The 24,209-nt window shown below is 37.9% G+C and overlaps 1 protein-coding gene across 1 annotated transcript in view; it reads left to right on the forward strand.

Moving 5' to 3' along the window:
* Nucleotides 1–24,209, forward strand: part of LOC124787906 (tripeptidyl-peptidase 2) — a 281,148-nt gene that overhangs the window by 240,703 nt on the left and 16,236 nt on the right. The window contains exons 19-20 of the mRNA XM_047254886.1: nt 642–720; nt 23,949–24,087. Coding sequence (XP_047110842.1) covers nt 642–720; nt 23,949–24,087 — 218 coding nt within the window. The remainder of the gene's footprint in view (nt 1–641; nt 721–23,948; nt 24,088–24,209) is intronic.

Genomic DNA, 24,209 nt, shown 5'->3' on the forward strand with positions numbered 1-24,209 from the left:
ACGCACACTATGCGTTTTCATTGTTAAATATGAAATTGAAATTGTTCTACCAAGCAGCAAAGGGAGAATCCATCAACTTTTCTACACATCATCTTACCAGAGTCAGATAGAAGACTTCTAATGACATTTTGTGCCATACGAAGTGCATGAGCATTTAAAATGCACAGGAAAACACACACACACACACACACACACACACACACACACACACACACACACACATTCGCTATCCCGTTGAGCTCAGTAATAGCTACCTGTTATGACAAATCACCTTGTGCTACATTGTGCACTGTGATTAATTGATGTGTTGATAAAACAGGGTAAGGTAAGCAGACTGAGAGGGTGAATTTAATTCAAATTAAGATATCTGTAGACTCTCATTCCCTATCTTCGTAAGTTAAAGTTACTTGAAAATATCACTATTTTTGCTTCTTATCTTCTTCAATTTAATTTCCTTGACATTTTGTCACTGAAAGTTAGAAAATGAATTTTCACGTTATGCATTTTTGTGACAAATAGAAGTAGTATAGTGTAGGTTGAAATATTTTTTACTTTCATTTTTACCCATTTGTTAATCTAAAATTTCTTTATTATAATTATGCTAATCATGATATTAATTATGTACATATTTTTCCCAATAGAGCAACAAAAGGAATTCCACCTGGACAGTTTTTGACAGGCAGTATTACATATGCCAAAGATGACATAGGGAAAAAAGTGGTAAGTGTTCATTACAAATGCTCTCACTAAATTTTCATAATAGCCATGGTATTAGTACAAGAGGATAAATAGTGCGGTGAATTATTTAACATAGTGCATTTCTGTGCATATGAAATAAGAGTCAACATCTGAATTTATACAAGTGTTTGGAATGTAGTATGAACCTGAGTTCTTGAAGCCTCATGGCTTGTTTCTCAGAAAGGAAGCAACATGAGGGGGGGAAGCAAAGCTGCTACAATCAAAGTCTATTGTGTTTACCACATACTGCTTTCTATATCCTAAGAAACTGACGAGTCAGGAAAGTAATAAAGCAGGGTTTGTTGTGGTGCCATGCTTCCAGTAATCTTGCACATCTGTCAGTCAATTCATTATTTAACTGTAAGAGGACCCACACACATCACCTTACATAGGAAAACCACAATATTTTATATACAAGCTTACAGGTCAGTTTTTGCAAGTTGTCAAATTTTACCTTGGATTGGCAATAGTTCATTTATGTAGTTGTAGTGAAACATACTCTAGATTTGTGCAGAAGATAATGTAATGAACTAATGTGGAAATCCAGCATCAGGAACTAACACATCAAGATGAAATTTAACATCAAATAACTTATATTTCACTCCTTTGGGATGGGACAATTTTGATATGAGGGGCCTTCAAAAAGTAACTTGCACATTATTGTGGCAGGCTATGTAACTTTAATATTGCTCTGCATTTCTAAGTGACGCAGAGGAATGATGCTGTATTTCAGCATAGTCTCAAACTCTCTGTAAACAATGGTCTCTATAGTCTACCAATCGTTCATTTCGTTGACGATAGAAATTCACTTCTTTGACAAAGAGCTATCCCAGAATTGCTTTGTGTAAGTCCTGAACATCGGGGAAAATCTAAGATTGCTGTGAATCGGGTCAGAGATTGCCGGGACATTGTCATCTGTAGTTGATGTCGATAGTTCCTTCCCAGTCAGCATCACCCATGTCTGTGCGGCCTTGGTCAAATTGTTGACACCATTTCATGCAACATTGCATTCATTCTATATACCACTGGAATTTTACAGTGAATATGTGTGCAGTTTAGATGATTTGCCCTCAAGAGTTGTGCTGCTCCACACAATTTAACTTTTAGAGTACATTTACAGTTGCAGTACCAAACAGTGATACAGTGCTTACTCAACTACAGCAGAATTGTGTCCTGCAAGAAACCTAGAACAAGTACTCTCTTCTGATAGTGTGCCACTCTTGTTACTCAGTGGTCAGTGGTCTTAGTGTTGGATGACACGTATCCCCTCACATAATAAAGATAATAAAGCAGTTTAATTTTTCTTCTTTTGGAGCAAGCAGCATAATATATGTTTGATAATGACATGATTATTAGAAAGAAGCACAAAAATAGCTGCTTATAACAACCGATCTTTATTTACGACAAACTGTTTCGCTATTTGTTGCTATTTTCAAGTACCTGTGAATAAGATTTAGGTGAGAATGTGTAAAAATATGAATGTCACTTATATAAATGTGACTATATTGCGCTCACGTCTAGACTAATGTGACATCCTTATTACAGTGATAGTGAAGTGTCCTATAAATAAGAACTGGAAAAATTAGCATTTTATGGTAAATGCGAAATAGATATGAAAACCCAAACTTACTTAATATATGCTATTACATAGCAAATTGGATCCAGATGGGCTGTTTATCAGAGATAGTTTGAAATAGCTTTATTTTCTGCATACAATATCTACAGTTACTGGCAAAGCCCAATTTGGAAAAATAATATGTACAAAAACCTACGTAAAAAAAGGGGGGGGGGGGAGAGGGGATATGAACCCAATGATGTATCAGTGCGCCATGCCAATTGTGGACGGTTGAATGGTCTGTTTAAGATGCAATTCGCATAATGCAATGCATTACTCAGCCATTGGACGCATTTTGTGAGAAACACATATGTTTGTTTGTTAGCTAAAGCTCAAAAAATAATACAGTACAGACAGTTTTAATGTGGCATATTAGGTGGCAGATGTTTCAAACGGCAATTGCATCAATTACCACTACAAGTCAAGCCTGAAATATGTTGTCAACAAGCTACTGTGCGGTACCAATCTATAAATGCTCTATGTCGTGCATTGATCGTTGTTTGCTTTTCTCCTTTTGAAATAAGTGAAGCGACTAATCCAGGTCCATCGCAATTTTGATTACAATGCTTGCAGCACCAGAAGAGATTGGCAATCCCTGTGACAATGTGTCAGTTCTGCTGTAGGGTGCCGCTCAGCAAAGTGGAGGTGGGTTTTTTTTTTTCCCCGCACAGTTCCATCCCCTGTGGTGGTCAAAATTCTAGTCAGTTCACACTCGCGGCCATCTGCAACTGTAGCCTGTAGCAATTGGAAAACAAAATCTATAAAGTTTTTCGATGGCACGTAAATTGTTCCCCTAACATTAAAATCGAGTTGCTGTAAGTTCGGTTCTGCTTCTACGCTAAGTGCCTTGTCAGTTCTATGTGTAGCATTGTTAATCATGGGCCGCAGGGCTGTGAATGCCCGCAAAAGGTTGAAATTGATAGTCTGCAGACTTTTTAATCTTCATATTAGGCGGAAAGACAAATAGTACCCAGAAATACCATATATAGGAGACACATTTACTTAATTGGCAGGCAAATGCTGGTACTTTTCAACAGAACAATCATTTTTGAAAGCTTAAATACAAACAAATGAAGAAAACAAAGGCTATTTCAGAAGAAATTATTAAAAAGAATTATTGAATCACGTAGGCTGCGATGGGCGGGTCACGTAGCTCGAATGGATGAGGGCAGGGCAGTGCGCAGAGTACTGGTAGTGCACTTAGAGGGAAAACGTCTTGTGGGGAGACCGAGGCATAGATGGGAGGACAATGTGAAGGCTGATTTGAGGAGCCTATGTATTGAAGGTGAATGGAAGGAAATAGCCCAAGACAGGGACAGATGACGAAAATACATTGCTGCGGTAATGGACTCTTAGATTCTGGTATGACCAGTGAGTGAGTGAGTGATTTCAGAAGAAAGAGGTGTTGAAGTTTTTTGCAAAAGCAAACATCAGAGTCAAAAAGTTCCTAGACAGCACTTTTTCTAAAATCAAAGAATTGATAATTTGTGTCTTCACTCATGTAGTGTGACAACCGTTCAAATTTGTGTATCTAATCATTTACAAACAAAAAAAGGAGATTTTCTACAAAAGCTGTCATTGTTTTGGTAAGGTGGTAAATGATGTAATATATTGAAAATAAAACATTAATTATGGTGTGACAGTAATTTGACAGTTCCACTCTTATCATGCTATATGTTTACAAAGATATGCAAATGAACAGTGATATGATTTTATTAACTAAAATTTGTTAAGATTGTCTTTGGTTGTTGATGGTGTTACTTCAGATTTATCCATTTTCAAGTTCTTAAAAGTTTGATAAAGCTTTTGAGGTGGTACTTGCGTCTAAATTCTGTATGCTCATTTAATATTTCTTGTGGGTATTTTCTCATGTGTCTGTACATTTCAAGTTCTTCAAGAATTTTCAATGCAAAATCTTCCGTATTCTGTGCAGAATCTAGAGTATATTCTTGTTCAAACGAGCCGTGTGGTTTTGATTTTTCAAATGCAGAAAGAGACCAAACTGATTACTTTCACTCTCTCTGATGTGTACCTTATATTGGTAGAAACTGCAAAAAGGTAGAAATTTATGGAAATGGGACCAGGTTAAACTGAAAGAACCAGAGATTGTAGAGAGTTTCAGAGAGAGCATTAGGGAATGGTTGACAAGAACCAAGGAAAGAAATACAGCAGAAGAAGAATGAGTAGTTTTGAGAGATGAAATAGTGGAGGCAGCAGAGGATCAAGTAGGAAAAAAGAAGAGGGCTAGTAGAAATCCTTCGGTAACAGAAGAAATATTGAATTTAATTTATGAAAGAATAAAATATAAAAATGCAGTAAATGAAGCAGGCGAAAAGGTATACAAACGTCTCAAAAATGAGATCGACAGTTTATCATTAGGGGTAAGATAGATACTACCTAAAGTTGGAAGGAGTACATGGAGGGTCTGTATAAGGGCGATGTATTTGAGGGCAATATTATGGAAATGGAAGAGGACATAGATGAAGATGAAATGGGAGATACGATACTGCCTGAAGAGTTTGACAGAGCACTGAAAGTCGAAACAATGCCCCAGGAATAGACAACATTCCGTTATAACTACTGATAGCCTTGGGAGAACTAGCTAAGACAAAACACTTCCATCTGGTGAGCAAGATCTATGAGACAGGTAAAATACCTTCAGACTTCAAGAATAATATAATAATTCCAATCCCAAAGGAATCATGTGTTGACAGGTGTGAAAATTACCGAACTATCAGTGTAATAAGTCACAGCTGCAAAATACTAACATGAATTCTTTACAAATTAGTAGAAAAACTGGTAGAAGCTGAACTCTGGGAAGATCAGTGTGGATTCCGTAGAAATGTCGGAACATGCAAGGCAATACTGAACTTACATCTTATCTTAGAAGATAGGTTAAGGAAAGGCATTTGTAAACTTATAAAAAGATTTTGAGATTGTTGACTGGAATGCTATCTTTCAAATTCTGAAGATGGCAGGTGTAAAATACAGGGAGTGAAAGGCTATTTACAATTTGTACATAAACCAGATGGCAGTCATAAAAGTCGAATGTTATGGAAGGGAAACACTGATTGAGAAGGAAGTGAGACAGGGTTGTAGCCTATCCCAGATGTTATTCAATCTGTATATTGAGCTAGCAGTAAAGGGAACAATAGAAAAATTTGGAGTAGAATTAAAATTCATGGGGAATAAAATAAAAACTTTGAGATTTGCCGATGACATTGTAATTCTGTCAGAGACAGCAAAGGACTTGGAAGAGCAGTTGAATGGAATGGACAGTGTCTTGAAAGGAGGATAATGGAATGTAGTCATATTAAATCAGGTGATGCTGAGGATGTTAGATTAGGAAATGAGATGCTTAAAGTAGTAAATGAATTTTGCTATTTGGGGAACGAAGTCACTGGTGATGGTCAAAGAAGAGAGGATGTAAAATGTAAACTGGCTATATCAAGGAAAATAATTTCTGAAGAAGAGAAATATGTTAATATCGAGTTTAGGTTTAAGTGTCCTGAAGTATTTTCTGAAAGTATTTATATTGAATGTAGCCATGTATGGAAGTGAAACATGGACGATAAACACTACAGAAAAGAAGAGAATAGTAGCTTTCGAAATGTGGTGCTACAGAGGAATGCTGAAGATTAGGTGGGTATTTTTAACTAATGGGGAGGTACTGAATAGAGGAATTTGTGGCAGAACTTGACTAGAAGAAGGGATCAGGTGGTGGGAAACGTTCAGAGGCATCACAAAATCACCAATTCAGTATTGGAGGGAAGTGTATAGGGTAAAAATTGCAGCAGATTCAGAAAGATGTAGCTTGCAGTAGTTATTCAGAGATCAAGAAGCTTGCAGAGGATGGAGTAACATGGAGAGAGAGCTCCATCACACCAGTCTCTGAACTGAAAATCACAACAGCATCAACATATCTGATGTTAAAATATCTTCCTGTTTTGACAACGTAAAAGCTATTACACCTGTCGTGTGTGATTTTATATATGCGTGGGTTATCATATTTCGATGTTCTAGTGGCGGTGGAATGTAATTTTATTGAAAGATTGTTATTGGTTCTAAAGGCTAGTTGAATATTTGTGGCTTTAAAAATTGCATTAATTTTGTTGGAGATTCTAGCAAGATAGACTGCTGGTATGTATCTTATTTTCTGTGTATGTGGTGTTTCACGTGATAGGCATATCTCGCTCGGGATTGTCATCTACTTTGATGTTTTACACTGGTATTATAATTTTGTGATTATTTCAGGATCAAAGCTATTTGTATGTGTTGTATAGTGAAGTGTGTAAAGTTCATTTTGAATTTCTGGTTTTTCTAATGGTCAGTTAGTTAATCTATTAACCATTGAATGGAAAAATGGTAGTTCATAAGCAATTATTGTTTTTGCTAATTGTGATGTCTAGATAGTTACTGGTCATGTCTTTATCAATCTCCGTAGTGCAGTTAATTTTAAAGTGTAGTTGGTTGAGTTTCTGGTGGATATTTTCGATATCTGTGGCTTCCATCTACCAAAATGAGGGTATCATCTACATACCTAAAATAGTAAACAGTTATTTCAGCTTGATGCTCCCGTCACTTCTGGAAATCAAAAATGGAAAGGTGCAGCTCCAATCTTCAATAATACTCTAGATCTAATTGTTATTGAAGAAAAATTCTCTTTCTCATCCTATCGAATATTTTATTTGAATTAGCAGAATTGAAAATAATAATTTTGTCGATGCTATTGCTTGGACAATAAAATTTTTAATTGGTGATTTATTTATTATTATGTTTTTATTTCTTGTTAGAAGTGGAATAAACGAAAGTAAGTTGATCTGTAGTCCTATTCAAACCCCAAATCAGGAATTTGATGAAATGGACAGGATCGTTCCTTTCATTAGTGTTGATAGGAAGAGAAGTTTTGTAGAGTAGTTGGTCGTTAGAAAGGAGAGGATTTCACTTGCAGAGAATGTAGGAAAATATCAGCTAATGTGCCTGCTACACTATTATCTATAGCTAATTCATTTCTGCTTGGGTATAAATTTTGTTGTTAAATTCAAAATAATTGAGTGATTGTGCTGTTTCCAAAATATTTATAATTTCAAGTGTTACTGTCATGGAGATTTTCCAATATTGTAACAGGTTATATTTTAGTAGTTGGATAGTTTCCTGTACTGGTAAGTTAGTATACAGATTAGGTTAGTGACATCAAATGAAATAAATTTACCATTAGGTGGTATTTCTACGTCTTATATCTCTTGCCAGATTACACAAACTTTTATCACGACTTTTTTTGAAATTGTAAAGTTTTTTTTATTAGTGTGATTAGTTGTTTGCTTATCAAATATGATGGGCTATGTATGCAATTAATTATGTGCCAAATCGCAACCATCAGTTTGTGTGTCTTTGGTTTGCACATAATTTTGGTGTATTTGGATTCATTACTATGTATGTTCTTGTTCACTGAGAATGGTATAATTATTTTTTATGGCTTCTTTATTTTAGCTCCAAATCTGTTAGTAGGTTTGAGAGATATGACCTTACCTGTATAGTAGTTCATGTTAAGTGTGACCACACTATTCCCTTTATCAGCTTTTAATGCTATAGCATCATTTAGTTGCAGTTTATGGTTTATATTATTCAGAATTTTATGTCCCATTTTGGTCTGATATTTGTATGCATTCTGTTTGCATAGTTCCCAGTCTATAATTTTTTTATGTTAATGGTAATTTTATTCTGTTTTCTGTATGAGAGATTCGCTACATCTATAGCAACTTTAGCAGTGGCTATCAAGTGCTTTACAGAGTTTTTCTGTAGTGTTGTATTTCAGACCTTTTGTGAGAAAATTTGTTTCATTATCTGTAAGTTACGTGTTTGTGAAATTTTCTAAATGGGGGTAAAATTGCAAATCAGATTCATATTCAGGTGAAGGTTTTCATGTGATGCTGAATGTATAGAAGTTTTGTGGATTTCTTGTTATGGATATGTCTTCTTGTGATGTATATATGTCTATGTACACAAATGTGCAATATAATCAAAAGTTAAAGATGTTACATTGTTACTTATCTTTACATGTGCTACATAGGGTTCTTGATTCACTGTTTCTTTTTTATGTAATATATCCTGTATTTCTTGTCTTATCCATAATCTTGCTACAGAGTTCTTGATTTGAGATACACTATTTGATCTTTCTGTCACTTTTATGTAGCCATATCTAGGAATTACATTATAAACCTTTCTGACATTGTCCCTCAGCCAGATTGAGTCGCTTCTTCTTTCTCATAGGAAACCTCTCAGACTGCTAGATCTGGGTAATCGGAGGGTGGGATTATTGGAAGTTGGCAGCTCCAATGTTAGGCACATTATGGCGCCATTTAGGGACATCGCTGCTAAGGAGGGGAAGATAGCCAGTGTGCACTCTGTGTGCATACCGGGTGAAGTCATTCCAGATGTTGAACGGGTCCTTCTGGATGCTCGGTGGAGCACAGAGTGCAGCCAGCTGCGGGCGCAGTTGCTCACGTCGATACCAGTGATATGTGTCACTTTGGATCGGAAGAGATTCTCTATTGTTGTAAGTGGATAACAGAAGTGGTAAAGGCTGCCAGTCTTGGTTGCGAGATGAAACCTGCGCTCACCATTTGTGGCATAGTCAACAGGACCAATGGCAGACCTCTGGTACAGAGCTGAGTGGAGTGTCTGAATCAGAGGCTCAGACGGTTCTGTGACCGTGTAGCATGCAAACTTCTTGACTTGTGCCATAGGGCGGTTGGGTTTTGGGTTCCACTTGAATAGGTCAGGGGTCTACCACACGCAAGAGGCATCTACATGGATAGCAGGGGCTGCGTGGCATGGACTGGGCAGTTGCTTAGGTTAGAGGGTCTCAGGGAAACACGAAAAGGGCTACAGTCTCAAAGGCTGCAGGTCAAACACAGGAAGAAAGTAGATACAAGATCCATTTGTATAATAGTTGTAAATTGTCGTAACTGTGTTGGGAAAGTACCAGAGCGCCAAGTGCTAATAGAAACTACTCATGCTCAAATCATTATAAGCACTGAAAGCTGGCTAATACCAGAGATAAGTTTACCTGAAATTTTTGTGAAGAATCTAACAGTGTTCCAAAAGGATAGGCTAAAAATGGTGGGTGGTGGAGTCTTTGTTGCTATTAGTTGTAGTTTATCTTGTAGAAAAATCGAAGTAGATAGTTCCTGTGAAATAGTGTGGGCAGAGGTCATTCTTGGCAAGCAGAATAAAATAATAATTGGATTGTTTTACTGACCTCCGAACTCAGATGATAAAATTACTGGAAGGCTCAAAGAAAATTTGAGTTTGATTTCAAACAGATACCCGACTCATACAATTATAGGTGGTGGTGACTTTAATTTAGCGTCAATATGTTGGTGAAAATATATTTTTAAATCTGGGAGTATGCATAAAACATAATCCGAAATAGTGCTGGGTGCATTCTCTTAAAATTATTTCAAGCAGTTAGTTTTTGAGCCCACACAAATAGTAATCGGTTGTGAAAACACACTTGAACTCTTAGCAGCCAATAACGAGCATCAAAACAGATGCAGGGATTAGTGAACACAGGGTTTTCGTAGCGATATAAAATATTGTAACCCCCCAAATCCACCAAAAATAAGTGGAAAATATACCTCTTCAAGAAAAGCAGATAAAAATTCACTTGAGGCCTTCCTGAGAGACAATCTGCACTCCTTCAAAATTAATCATGTAAGTGTGGACCAGATGTGACTTGAATTCAAAGAAATAGTATCAACAACAATTGAGTGAGAGAGTTATACCATGTAAATTAGCAAACAATGGAGCTGATCTCACATGGTACACAAAACGGGTCAGAACACTGTTGTAAAAAAAAAAAAAAAAAAAAAAAAAAAAAAAAAAAAAAAAAAAAAAAAAAAAAAAAACATGCCAAATGTGAATGAATGCAAAATCTCATAGATTAGCGATCTTTTACAGAAGCTCAAAATTTAGCACGAACTTGAATGCGAGATACTTATAATAGTTTTCACAACAAAACTTTGTCTCCAAACCTGGCAGAAAATCCAAACAGATTCTTGTTGTATGTAAAGTAAGCTAGCAGAAAGACACAATCACTACCTTCTCTGTGTGATAGCAGTGAAAATACTATCAATGAAAAAGCTGCCAAAGTAGAATTACTTAACACAGCCTTCCAAAATTCCTTCACTAGAGAAGACTAAGAAAATATTCCAGAATTCGAATTGAGAACAGCTGCCAACATGAGTTACTTAGAAGTAGATATCATCGGTGTAGTGAAGCAACTTAAATCACTTAATAAAAGCAAGTCTTCCAGTCAAGGCTGTATACCAGTTAGGTTCCTTTCAGAGTATGCTGATGCAATACCTCCATACTTAACAATTGTGTACAACTGCTCGCTCGATGAAAGATCCACACTCAAGGATTGGAAGGCTGCACAAGTCACACACCAATATTCAAGAAAGGTAGTAGGACGAATCAACTAAATTACAGGCCCATATCATTAGCATTGATATGCAGCAGGATTTTGGAGCATATATTGTATTTGAGCATTATGAATTACCTCGAAGAGAACGCCATTTTGACACAAAGTCAATACAGATTTAGAAAACATCATTCTTGTGAAAAACAACTAGCTCTTTACACACACAGTGTTGAGTGCTATTGATGAGGGATTTCAAAATGATTGCGTATTTCTAGATTTCCAAAAGGCTTTTGATACTGTACCACACAAGTGACTCATAGTGAAATTGATTGCTTATGGAATATCATCTCAGTTATGTGACTGGATTCATTATTTCCTGTAGAGAGATCACAGTTTGTAGTAATTGGCAGAAAGTCATCGAGTAAAACAGAAGTGATTTCTGGCATTCCCCTAGGTGGTGTTATAGGCCCTCTATTGTTCCTTATCTATATAAATGATTGAGGAGACAATCTGAGCACCTGTCTTACGTTGTTTACAGATGATGCTGTTGTTTATAGTCTAGTATAGTTATCAGAAGATCAAAACAAAGTATAAAATGATTTAGAAAATATATCTGTATGATGCGAAAATTGGCAGTGGATCCTAAATAACGAAGAGTGTGAGGTCATCCACATCATTTGTAGTGTTTGAGAATTTCTGTGTAAATTCTAGAACCACTAAGCCTTCTACTGTCTTGAACACATGATATTTTAGAAGTGAGTGTGGGATGATAGAATCCTACCTACTGCGCATCACATGTTTGTGTGTGCAGGTTTGAAATTCAGTCGCGAGAAGAATGTATACGTGGTGGTTGAATGGCAACGACAAGTACTTGTCGGGCGATCCATAGAAGTGTGCAGAAGAACCATGGAGCTTCTATGTTATTCTGTGCTAATTGCGTCAGTGACCATTGTTATATAACAAGAACAGTTGAGAAGGTACTCTTGAGAAAAACTTTTGTCTTAGCCTTGTTGAAGGGAAGACGTGTATTATGGTTCATGTTGAGACTGGACATAGTGTTTAAGCCAACTTTCTCTTATATGTAAATTAGTTTGTTTCTAACATTTGGAGACACGAGAGACTTAATAAACAGTATATATTTATGTGAAGAGTGGGATTTGTAAAATGTTGGAAGTTCAAATATACATCGTTAGTTGAAGCTAATGTAACTTAGTATGTCTACTTATTTTTATAAGTAGAAAGAGTCTTGAGAGATTCCTGTACCTAGCAGCATACTTCAGAGAAGTAGTGTAAGAGAGTTTGCAGCAGCAGGTTAGCCAGCAAGGAAGGTCAGTCGAGCATCTCAAGTAAGCCATCTCGTAAAAGAAGTGGAAGTTCGAGTATCTACTTTGCTCTTAAATCGTCGTCCAAAGCCATTAGACAGTGCTAAAAGGAATCCGTTAAGCTTTGGTTCCATAGTAAATCAGTCAAATCTACAGGCTGTAAATTCAACTAAATACTAGGAATTATAATTACGAACAACTTAAATTGGAAAGCACATGCAGAAAACTGTTGTGGGTAAGGCAAACCAAAGACCGCATTTTGTTGCCAGAAGAGTTAGAAAATGCAACAGATCCACTAAATGGACTGCCTACGCTATGCTTGTCCATTCTCTTTTGGAGTACTGCTGCGCAGTCTGCGATCTTACCGTATAGGATTAACGGAGTACATCGAGAAAGTTCAAAGAAGAGCAGCACATTTTGTATTATCGCGAAATAGGGGAGTGTGTGTCACTGACATGATACAGGATTTGGGGTGGACATCATTAAAACAAAAGCAATTTTTACTGCAGCAGAATCTTCTCATGAAATTTCTATCACCAACTTTTTCCTCAGAGTGTGAAAATATTTTGTTGATGCTGACCTAAATAAAGAGAAACGATCATAATAATAAAGTAAGGAAATCATAGCTTGCACAGAATTATATAGGTGTTCATTTTTTCCGCACACTGTTAGAGATTGGAATAATAGAGAATTATTGGAAGGTGGTTCAATGAACCCTCTGCCAGGCACTTAAGTGTGGTTTTCAGAACATCCATGTAGATGTAGATTTGTATGTATATACACATCAATGCTTATTATGTTTGATTCCTTCAATTATCTTCACCAATTTGGCTTCGAATAAAACACAGAATATTCCCCTTTATTTCATAAGACAGTAGTCAACAATTTTTGTTCGTTAGACTAGCAGTGTAATATATGCCTGATAATGACATGATTGTTAGAAAGATGCATGAAAATAGCCGCTTATAACAACTAATCTTTATTCACGACAGACTGTTTTGACATTTATCATCAGCATCAAGTACCTGCAAATACAATTTTGTTGAGAACATGGGTAAATGTGAATGCCATTCAAATAAAGTGGCTATATTGTACTCATGTCTAAACTGTGACATTCACAGTGAACTGCATTAAGGTGAAAATGACACAGATCTATTGAAAATAAAATGTAAGTTGTGGTATGACAGTAGTTTTACAGTTGCTCTCTTAAAACACCCATGTGTGTACAAAGATTACGCAGATAAACAGCGATATTATTTTAGTAACTAGAATGTGTTAAGTTTGTCGTTGGTTGTTACATATGCCAAAGAGTTTGTAGTGAATAAAGATTAGTTGTTGGTGACTATTTCTAATAAATCATTTTACCTACAGAAAAAATGCAAGAACAGGAAATTCTCTTCTGCCCAGTTCATTGCATGAAGGCTCAACCAAATACAGTACACTGTAAAACTTAATTAAAACCACCTGTGCAACATAATTATGACCTAGCACAAATTGTAAGATCAGTTGATGGCATTATACTGTTTAGGTCGTGTGATTTAAGTGCAGTACATGGCCAAATGTGTTGACATCACTTTGCCACAGTGTTTTACTATGCATGAGGATATTGTGATTGAAGTGTCCCTGCATTCCTCCGACCAGAGCCCATCTAACAAAGTTAGTTTTAAAATGGAATAAATTGTATCTGACCTGAATGTGATTCCACGTTTTTCATGTTCATGACTATTGTACAAGGTATTCAGCTTTGCTTCCGTCGTTTGCCGATACGTGGTGACAACAGTAAGTCGCTGTTGAAAGAAACAGATCACAGATGTCGGACAGTTAGCTTGGACCTCAGTCAACATAACCTCATTCAAACGGAAGTCGATTTGTGTCTGCATCATAAACTTGTTCTTCATTGAAAATGTCAGTTTACGAGCCTAATTCTCGTCATTTGCGGGAGGTGTTATTCTTCTGTTTCAATATGAAGAAAACAGCGGCTGAATCTCATCGAATGCTCTGATGTATGTATGGTAAGGATGCTATTAGTGAAAGAACGTGTTGTGAGTGGTTTAAACGCCTCAAGAATGATGATTTTAACGTCATAGACCCGCATAGTGGTGGAAGAGAGAATGTTTTCAAAGATGTAGAATTGGAGACATTGCTGAGTGAAGACTCGCGTCAAAAGCAAGACGTATTGGCATGATCAGTGGCAGTGACACAGCAAGCCATTTCAAAACATCTAAAGGCTATAGGCATGATTCAGAAAGAAGGAACTTGGGTCCCGTGTGAGCTGAAACCAAGAGACATTGAACAGCGTTTGTGTGTTTGTGAAAAGTTGCTTCAGAGCCAAAAATGGAATGGATTTCTGCATTGCATTGTGACTGGGGATGAAAAATGGGTTCATTACGATAACCCTAAACGCAAAAAATCGTGGGGATATCCCGGCCATGCTTCCATGTAGACGGCCAAACCAAATATTCACGGCTCCAAGATCATGCTCGGCATTCGGTGGGACCAGCTCGGTGTTGTGTACTATGAGGTGTTAAAACCAAGTGAAACAATAACAGGTGCTCGTTATCGAACACAATTAATGCATTTGGGCAGAGCATTAAAAGACAAACGGCCGCAATGCAGTGAGAGGCATGATTTTGCAGCACGACAACGCTCAAACCTATGTTGCAAAAGAGATCAAAACATACTTGGAAACGTTAAAATGGTAAGTCCTACCCCACCTGCTGTATTCTTCAGACATTGCTTGCTCTGACTATCACTTGTTTAGATCAATGGTGCATGGCCTGGCTGACCAACACTTCCAATCTCGTGAAGAAGTCGCGAATCGGATTGATTCGTGGATCGCTTCAAAAGATGAAAAATTTTTTCGACGCGTGATTTGTACACTGTCCAAAAGATGGGAGAAAGTAGTGGCCAGCAATGGAAAATACTTTGAACAATACGTGTGTGACCAATTTGTTTCATTAAAGCCTAAAATGGCGGAAGCAAAGTTGTACACCTTTTAAATGAAATGCATATGCTGTATTACTAATTTACATTTTGTGAACAACTTGTAAATTTAACGTGTATTGGCATTTTGCATTCTTATTATTATTACGATTGTTATTGTACCCAGACTTAGGACGCAGTCTTTGGACAGGCGACCATCTGGAAATGCAGATTGAGAACAAAGTAAATTTTTGAAGGAAAAAAAGTGATACTAAATTGTAAAGACTGTGACATAGATCTTTGAGAAAGCTTGCTGTTTGGAAAACCAAATCATGAACATTGGGACAAATTATGATAAGGAAAGTTGCACCTGACAGTGACACATGAAATAATAAAGACACTGAAAAGATAAAAGTGAACCTCAGTGATACAGATTAGAGTAATACGTCGTAGAATATGTGTGGGATACGACTGACAAGGAAAGTTGAAATGGGTATGATGCACATTGGAGGCATATCTGCAGAAATTATTAGAATTAGCTTTGAATAATTGTGTGGCTGGAGTCAAAGGGCTACCCAGCTTTCTACTTGTTATACACTTTCTGACTAGTATTAAGTTTGTACTTGGTTCGTATAGGAACATGTAAACAGAACACTAGTGCAAAAATGTATAAAAATTCTTGTTCATAAGCTATAGTGAGTATGAATTTGATTGCACCAGCTTGGAAAAGATGCAAGCGTGATGTTAGGTTACCACAGTTTCATTTATTCAGTACCAAAGAGATTCAGTAAGTTCAGAATCTTTTCTAAGTTAAAAGAAGTTCGAGGGATTTTGAGTACACGGGGAAATACCTTAAAGGACTGCCCTCACGAGACTGGTGGAAAAATAATGTATCTCGCGCTGTGAAATGCTTTCACGTAAAATGATTTTAAAATTTAGGATTTGTTTGAGGCATCTTGGTGAGTTACAACAAACTAATAACTGATAACTCTGACCTCTTGTTATTAAAATTATGAGGTAAGACTTAAGCAAAAATTATTACTAGAGATATTTAACTGTCATGCTGCAAGTTTTAAAAAATGAGCATCTTGTTTGGATAACAAGACTGTTACCCTTAAGTCTGTTGGAATATAAGGAGAAATCCTTGTCTGCCACCACCTTCAGGGTATTCCATCCTTGCTGCTTACTGGTAACTCCTTGTGCAGAATGATCTCTCTATCAATAGGAAGCTTTCCTTCCACTTTTCTTGAATATTTACATAGTTCATTCACCTGGAGTTAAACAGCTCTCATAAAATAGTTGAATCTCACAGGTAATAATGTCACTGTCTGATAGTAGGTAGTGTAAATTTCACATTTCCTGTTTGTGGAATGAATATTTGGGAGAGGTATGTGGAACCAGCTCATCATATGCATAGATGACTGGAAGGCCACAGATGGTTCACATCTACGTGGCTGGCTGTTAGATTTGACAATTTTTCGTAATACCTAGCTACTGTAGGAAGAGGTGAACAGTTGCGGAAAAATGATGACAATCAGTTCTGGAATGTGAAACATCACACAAGATATATTTCTAAGTTAGTTTCTTTTATTGTTATTTTATTTTATAAAACTGCGGCCAAATAGCCATATACAGTTACTTTGATTAACATTTTACATTTACATTTACATTTTACATTTTTTCATGTTCATTTATCGATTTCACCCTTTTACTGCACAGTCCACATACACATGTTGTGGTTGGGTCATAATAAGTTTTGTTTTTGCAAATTAGATGATGAAAGCCGTTAATAGAAAATCTAGTTAAGACATGTCGCAGTTCGAAGTTTTGTGCTGTCCATGAGTGGTTCGTCATTGCTTTGGTGCTATAGAACTCCGGCCATATTTTTTCTCGTTTGTTCTCCGTGATCTTAAGTTGATTTCTGGAAGCCCTGGTGTATGGCATCATATACCGAAGTTTGATGTCTTCAATTAGGAATGTCTCTCTGCTACACTAGTCTAGATCTTGTTGTCTTTGAGAGACCTAGTGCTCTTTTTAGATAATTTAGATAAGTCGATTTTACCTTTTATAGTGTTTCTAGATTTTTTTCTGTCTGGTGGTCCCATATAACCTCCATCCCATAGGTCAGGATTGGCAAGATTTTTGCGTTGAATAATTTCATGGTCGTTTCTAGACTGAGTAGGTGGATGTTTTTGATGTCCTGTATTGCTATTATTACTAGTGCTGCACGTTCTGTTGTATGTTTTGTGAAGCATTGGCTGTTGATTGCCGTGTTGCCCCTAGGTATTTAAAGTCTGATGAGATTTTTATTATTTGTCCTCTGATGTTGATTTCCACATTCTTGGGTTTTTTGCCTCCTTTTTTGAAAATCACCATTGCTGTCTTTGTTTTGTTTATGTGTAGTTTGTGTTCACTGCACCATTTTCCTATTTTCTCAGTGATTTTCTGCAGCTTCTTTATATGTTAAACCTATGGGTATGTTGTCAGTATGCATAAACATGTACCTCTTCTTCATTTTCTCCAATTCGCAGTACTTCTTCAGTGGCAAGAATGTACAGCAAAGGGCTCATTGGGTCACCCTGTAAGACCCTGTTAGATTGCAGAGTGAGGTTCGAAAGAGAGGTTGTCTGATATTGTGATCAAGTTGTAATCGAGGATTGACTTGCTTATTCTTGCCCATACGCTGTCTTCTCCCATTGTGCTTTCCAGTTTTCGGACTATGATATCTCTTTCCAGTATGTCAAAGGCTTTGGTAAAGTCTATGAACACTGTGTAGAACATTTGTTTCTTTTGTAGCGCTTCATCAATGTTGCTTGGAAGCAGCCTGACTGCCATAAGTGTTGATCTTCCAGATCTGAAGCCCATTTGTCATTCTGGGAGACGACTGTCCACACAGGCTTTGATTCTTTGTGTAATTATCTTTGAAAACATCTTGAACTGAGTATTTTCCAGGGCTATGCCTCTATACTTGTTTGGGTCTGATGGGTCTCCTCTACCTTTGTAGAGAACTTTTATTGTCAACTGTCTCTATTGGGTCGGAATTCTTTCAAGTTCCAGGCTTTTGTTGAATATTTGATCCATACGTGTTAGAGGGCCTCTTTTGCATCTTATATATATTCGTTATATGTATTACCGGGTCCTGCTGCTTTCTTTTCTTCAGTGCTTTTATTACTTCTTTTACATCTTCTTCATTTAGAGTTTCCCATACGTTGTCTTTTCCTTTGTTTGATATTGTTTCTCTTTCTTTGGGGGTGTTTTGATTCCTCGTTTGTTCAGTATCTTACTGAAGTGGTCTTCCCATTCCTTCGTGTCTATATTTGGTGTATGAGCTAGTTTTCTTGTTCTTGCTGCTGTGTATGGGGCTTCCTCTGCTTCATCCACTTCTCTTTTTGCCTCTCTTTCTATGTATAATTTTTTCTTCTCTTCTATTAGTTTTTTTGCAGATTCTCCTCTCGTCTGCGTACAGTTTATATGTTTCCTCGTCGTGCTGTTTTCTTAATCTGTGGAGCGTTCTTAGAGTAGTGTTCCTTTTGCTGTAGCATTCATTATCAAACCATCTTTTTACCTTCCTGGTTTTTGGGTTTGTTTGTATAACTGAATTTTTTAGGTCTTCTATTTTGTCTGTTGCTTTTTCAAGGTCTCCTTCCTCCATTAAAGTTTCTATTTGTGTTATTTGTTCTTGCTGGTTTGTTAATTTTTCTTTATCTATTTTTCTTTGTGTGATTTGATGGGTCTTTCTTGCTGGCGGTTATGTGACGTTATTTATTTTTATCTTCATTGGAATGTGCTTTCGTATAGGAGTGACGTAGTCATGCCATATTGGTTGAATACTTCCTTTTATTTCTCCTCTTGTTAATGCGATATCAATGGTGCTTTTCCAATTGTGGCATATATATGTAGGTATCTGTCTATCGTTCAGCAGGGTGAAACCATCTTCTTCTAGGGTTTCAATGACTAGTCTTCTTTTATGGTTTTCCGTGTCTATTCTGCAGTTAAGATCACCTGCAATAAAGGTGGGTTTACTGTCGCATTGTTTGATGAGTGTGACTATTTCGTAAATTTTTTCTGCAGAATTTGTGTGCGGCTTAAAAAGGCTGCAATTATATTTATGTTTGATGCTTCTACTAGCATACTATTTTCTTGCTTTATGATTTTTTTGGTGGGTGTCATCCGGGGTTTCAGTAGGATAGATGTTTCTCCCATGGGTCGTCCTCTTTCACCCTTCTTTGCCATTAGGTGATAATTGTAGAAATCTTTATGTTGCCAGTTGTCTATCAGGAAGGTTTCCATTAGAATTGCAAGATCAGAGTTTTGCAGAATGTCTGTTGGTGTTAGGTTAAGAGCACTTTTTACTCCTTCTGTATTCCACAAGACGGCTTTTATTTCTTGCTCTTCTGGTTTTCTTCTTAGTTTAGTTGAGCTCTGCTCCCTCTTCCATTGATAGTCTTGGGAAATGAAATCGACATACTTTTATGTTTTCAGGCCAGAATTCTGGTTCTTGTGTGATTTGTAGATTTTCAAATGGAATGCCTACTTTGAAAGCTTTTTTTTCATCCAGTGTGCACAGTTCTTCACATTCTAGTTGTCCCAGTATTCCATTCTTGTTAAGGTATTTCGCTACTGTATCAGTTGGGGTGGTTCTCTTTAAGTTACCGATATATAGCCACACTGTTGTTTCTGCTGCTTGCATTTCTTCGTCTTTTTTTTTTTTCCCCCATTATGGTTTTATTTTTATTCTGATTTCTTCTGTACCGGCTCCTCACTACCACAGTACTCCAAGTTGGTTCCTCTAGTTCATTAACCTGACTTTGGGTTTTATTATGTTGCTCATGTGCATTGATTTGGACTTGTAGCTGATTTTGTTGCTGGAGCAGAGGATTTCTGTATATTGTCGTTCTCCCTGGTTTAACTTTGTTGTTGTATTTAGTTTGTATGCCGTTTCCATCAGTTATGATTTTCTCTGGTTCTAGATGACTTTCCTTTTCTGGAGTTTTCTTTATTTGCTCCTGTATTAATATCCCTAGCTGGTTTTTCAGGAAATCGGTTATCTTCTCCACTTTATGCTTCAGTTCTCCCATTTCCGTCTTATTTTCGTCCTTTTTTTCCCCCCCCCCCCCCCCCCCCCCTAGAGAGCTACCCACTCTGTTGTCTCCGCTGAAGTTCTTCTCAGATCCTGTAGGTGTCTCTTCCGTCTGCCTCTGTTGGCTTTGTGCTGTTTCCTGCATTTCTCCGATAGGTGTTGCTAGTTGCCCGGCAGTGCAGCTGTCTTCTTCCTCTCTCGTCTCTTCTTGTTGGATGTTCCTAACCTCTCTCATAGGATTCCTATTCTCCTCCTTCTTTGTTTTTGTTTAGTTTTTCAAAGATTCTAAGCATTTTCTTATTTCACTCACCGCCTCTTAATAACAATAAAGTTTTCTCAGGGCTTTTCGAACAAGGAATACTCCTCATTGCCCTCCTTGAGATTTAGTGCTGAGAGGGCCCGGTGGACAACTCGTCAAAAACTGTACACAGGTCTAGCATGAAAACAGGAAGAAGATATAATGAACTGTGGGGAAAAAAAGCAAAATAGAAACATTGAACGGGCCAAGGACAGGAAGTGGAATATAGAGCAGCCCAGAAGAGCAATGACATTGTGGTCAAGTGGTCACTGTGTTGAATTGCCAAACGGGCAAGCCATGTTCAAACCTGTCTTGTGCCCTTTTTTAAAATTCTGCACAACTATTAAATGTTTGATGACAAGGCAACGAGTCAGCTTTATTCTCCACCAAAAAAACACATCTGGTGTGTCATACATGGTATTAGTGACAGTACCTTTCATATGATAGGTATCTCTTACCGCTGCACCTAATTCACACTCGTGGAGAGTGAGTGAGATATGCCTCCTTGCCCAATTGCTTATGAATGTGAATGTGATCACTCCCAAAAAAATGACGAAAACATAATAGTTTCACATATGCTGCAATGGATGAGCGCATGCAACAGTTTCACAATCACGCAGTTTCTCCGTGCTCTGTCAAAACATGTTTTTAACACTTTTGAAGTTGCATTCCATTTTAGAAGTTTTGGCTCTTTGAATTCCTTCGTTGTAACATAGTTCACATCCATTAATTTGTTTTTTCGATTTCTGTGAGACATCTACATGGTATCTTGCCTGCTCTCACTATTTGTCACATTTACTTGTGACGGTAACATGTTCTTACCACATGACTCAAACTGTATAACCAGTGTATAGTATGACAACTGCTAAGACTACAGAAAAGAACAAACATTCCAGTTATGCGATGAAGAACAAACATTCCAGTTATGTGATGGACCGTTCAAAATGTTGTGAAATAAATAAATGGGACGACGGCGTATTGAACACAGTTCGTCTCCTACACATGACCACTTAACCACAGTGCTGCAGCTGTTCATTTTTGCTCAATATTGGACTTGTTAAACTTGGGCTGTCCACTGTTTCTGGTGGTGGTGTTTTTATTAGTTTTGACGGGCTATCCACTAGACCAGGCTGTTCCAACCGAGCTCCAGGGAGCCGGAGCGCTCACTGCGGCAGCTCGGAGCCCGCGTGGAGGGGGAAAGCGAACTCACTGCCCCCTGGCGGCATGCAGCCGCAACTGACGCAATAATCCGTGTTCAATGACAGCTATGATTAGCCGCAGGAGCCCTGTACCTCTATTGGAGGATACCTTTCTATTCATTGAGAGGGATGGTCGTCCGCAGTGTCTTGTATGTCATAAAGTATTTAATTCTGCGAAGAGGTACAATATACAACGACATTATACACGTCTTCACGCAGCGCACTACGATCAGGTAGAAGGCGTTGCACGCAGAGAACTGGTGACCAAGCTTAAGAACGACGTACCAGGAGACATTAAGTTTAAAAATGGTTTCGTAATACGGAGGGTATCAAAACATGCAACATAGTTCGTGATCTGTAATGCGTTTATAATTTTCAGGCGAATTAAATCGGAGAAAACACTACTGAGTCTGCAATTCGAGCAAGCTACAGGGTGGCTCACATCATTGCGACGAGTGGCAAGCTGTTTTCGGTGGGACCACTCGTAAAATCGTGCATGGTAGCCGTTGCAGAATGTTTGTTTCCAAGGGAGGTTCAGGCAATTGAAGGGGTTTGCCTGTTGAAGCAAACAATGTCTTGTCGAATCTTGGATACGGCAGCGGATTTAGAGAGACAGCTCAGGAAAAAGGCGGAGAGCTTTGTTGCATTTTCGCTAGTGCTTGACGAAAGCACCGACATATCGGACTGTGCTCAGCTTGCAGTTTTTGTGCGTGGTGTCGACATGGAGGTGCAAGTAACTGAAGAACTCTTGGCTGTGGTACCATTCGATTACACCGCAACAGGACGTGACATTTTTGAAGCTGTTTGTGAATCAGTGGACAATATGAATTTGCCGTGGGATAAGCTCCATTCTGTAGCGACAGACAGTGCACCACAAATGATCAGGTGTCACCAAGGTTATGCTTCTCGTTTGAAAAATAAACTCAGGGACGAATTCAGGGAAGACATTTTGACTCTTCATTGTTTTATTCACCAAGAGGCACTGTGCGCTGAAACAGTAGAGCTAGGTGACGTAATGAAAAATGTCGTGAAGTGTGTGAATTTTGTGCGGCGTCACGATATGAATCATCGCCAATTCAAAGGATTCCTGAAAGATATGGAAGCGGAGTATGGGGATATACCTTACCACAGTACAGTTCGTTGGCTGAGTCGGGGAAAAGTTCTTGATGTTTTCTTTGCCATTCGTGAGGAAATAACCCTTTTTCTCGAAATGAAAGCAGAAGAAATGGTTGTCTGAAAGATATGAAATGGATATCAGAGCTGGTGTTCCTAGCTGACATAACTATGCATCTGAATAATTTAAATCTGTCATTGCAGGGCAAAGGGCAGCTAATTGTTGACATGCACGACCAGATCAAAGCGTTCATGGAAAAGTTACGTTTATTTGAGAGGCAGATGAGCAATGGACATTTAACGTTCTTCAATCGTCTTGCTTCTTTAAAACTACCTGTAGGTACTACTTTTGGCGATTACCAAGCAAAGTTCAGGTCATCACGTCGTTTGAAACACGATTCCGAGACCTCACTAGTTTCGAGATGGAAATCAAGGTGTTCAGCACTCCTTTTTCAGTTTCCCCCAATGACTTGTCATCGACACTTCAATTGGAGATTATTGATTTGCAAAATTCAACTGTGTTGAAAGACAGGTACTACAACGTGTTGGATTTGTCACGATGGTATCGTTCATTACAGCAAAAAACTTTTCCCAAGCTTCACAACAATCTTGCTCAGATCATGTGCATGTTTGAATCTACGTATTGTTGTGAGCAGCTTTTCTAAGCAATGAAAAGAGTAAAAAGTAAGGAACGACCTTTTCTTCAGGATGCAACAATGAAGGCCATCCTCCGCATTAAAGCTGCGAACACTTTGACGCCAGATATTTCCAATCTTGTAATGGAAAGAAAATGTCAAGCTACAGAGGCCCAATAAGTTCAGTATGCAATTTCGTGTAAAACAGTTGTTTCTTATTTAAAGCATGTCACCACGTCTTAGCAGCTAAGAGTATGAGGCTGTCGATCTTGTAAGACGCAGCTGGCACATCAAAACGCTTGCCTTGCTGCCTGCTTCAGCCAGCCGCGCCACGTGCCGTCGTGCCGGTCCACTGGAATGGCCACAGCAAGCGACACGGCTCCCTGGAGCAGGGAGCGCTCTGCGGCTCACAACAGAGCCGACGAGCTGGAACAGCCTGCACCAGACCATCTTACTACTAAATCTGAGAGGAGTGTGATGGGGAGTTTCCTTTGTAAGAAGTATCAGATGATGCCCTTCAGAGATTGCCTACTGGCTGTGTCACTTTTAATTTGTATTCGTATTGACAGCTTATCTTATCACATTTACTTAATTTTTTCAGGATTCATATCCATTTAAGTATGTTCTGAACGAAGCTCCAAAGAAGAGCAACAAAACAACAGAACCAAAGGAAAAGACCAAAGAAGAAGAATTTGAAGAAGCTGTGAGGGATGTCAAAACTGCTTGGCTGGCCAAGCTAGGTATGTACATTGCTTTGATCAGTTCTGTGTAAAATAAGCTACGTGATTGTTTGATGAGCTTTTTACCTTGATATATACACAAACAGTATCTGAACTCCTGAATAATTACTCATGTACTTTTC

The sequence above is a fragment of the Schistocerca piceifrons genome, chromosome 3, assembly GCF_021461385.2.
Source record: "Schistocerca piceifrons isolate TAMUIC-IGC-003096 chromosome 3, iqSchPice1.1, whole genome shotgun sequence".
NCBI classification, from domain to species: domain Eukaryota; kingdom Metazoa; phylum Arthropoda; class Insecta; order Orthoptera; family Acrididae; genus Schistocerca; species Schistocerca piceifrons.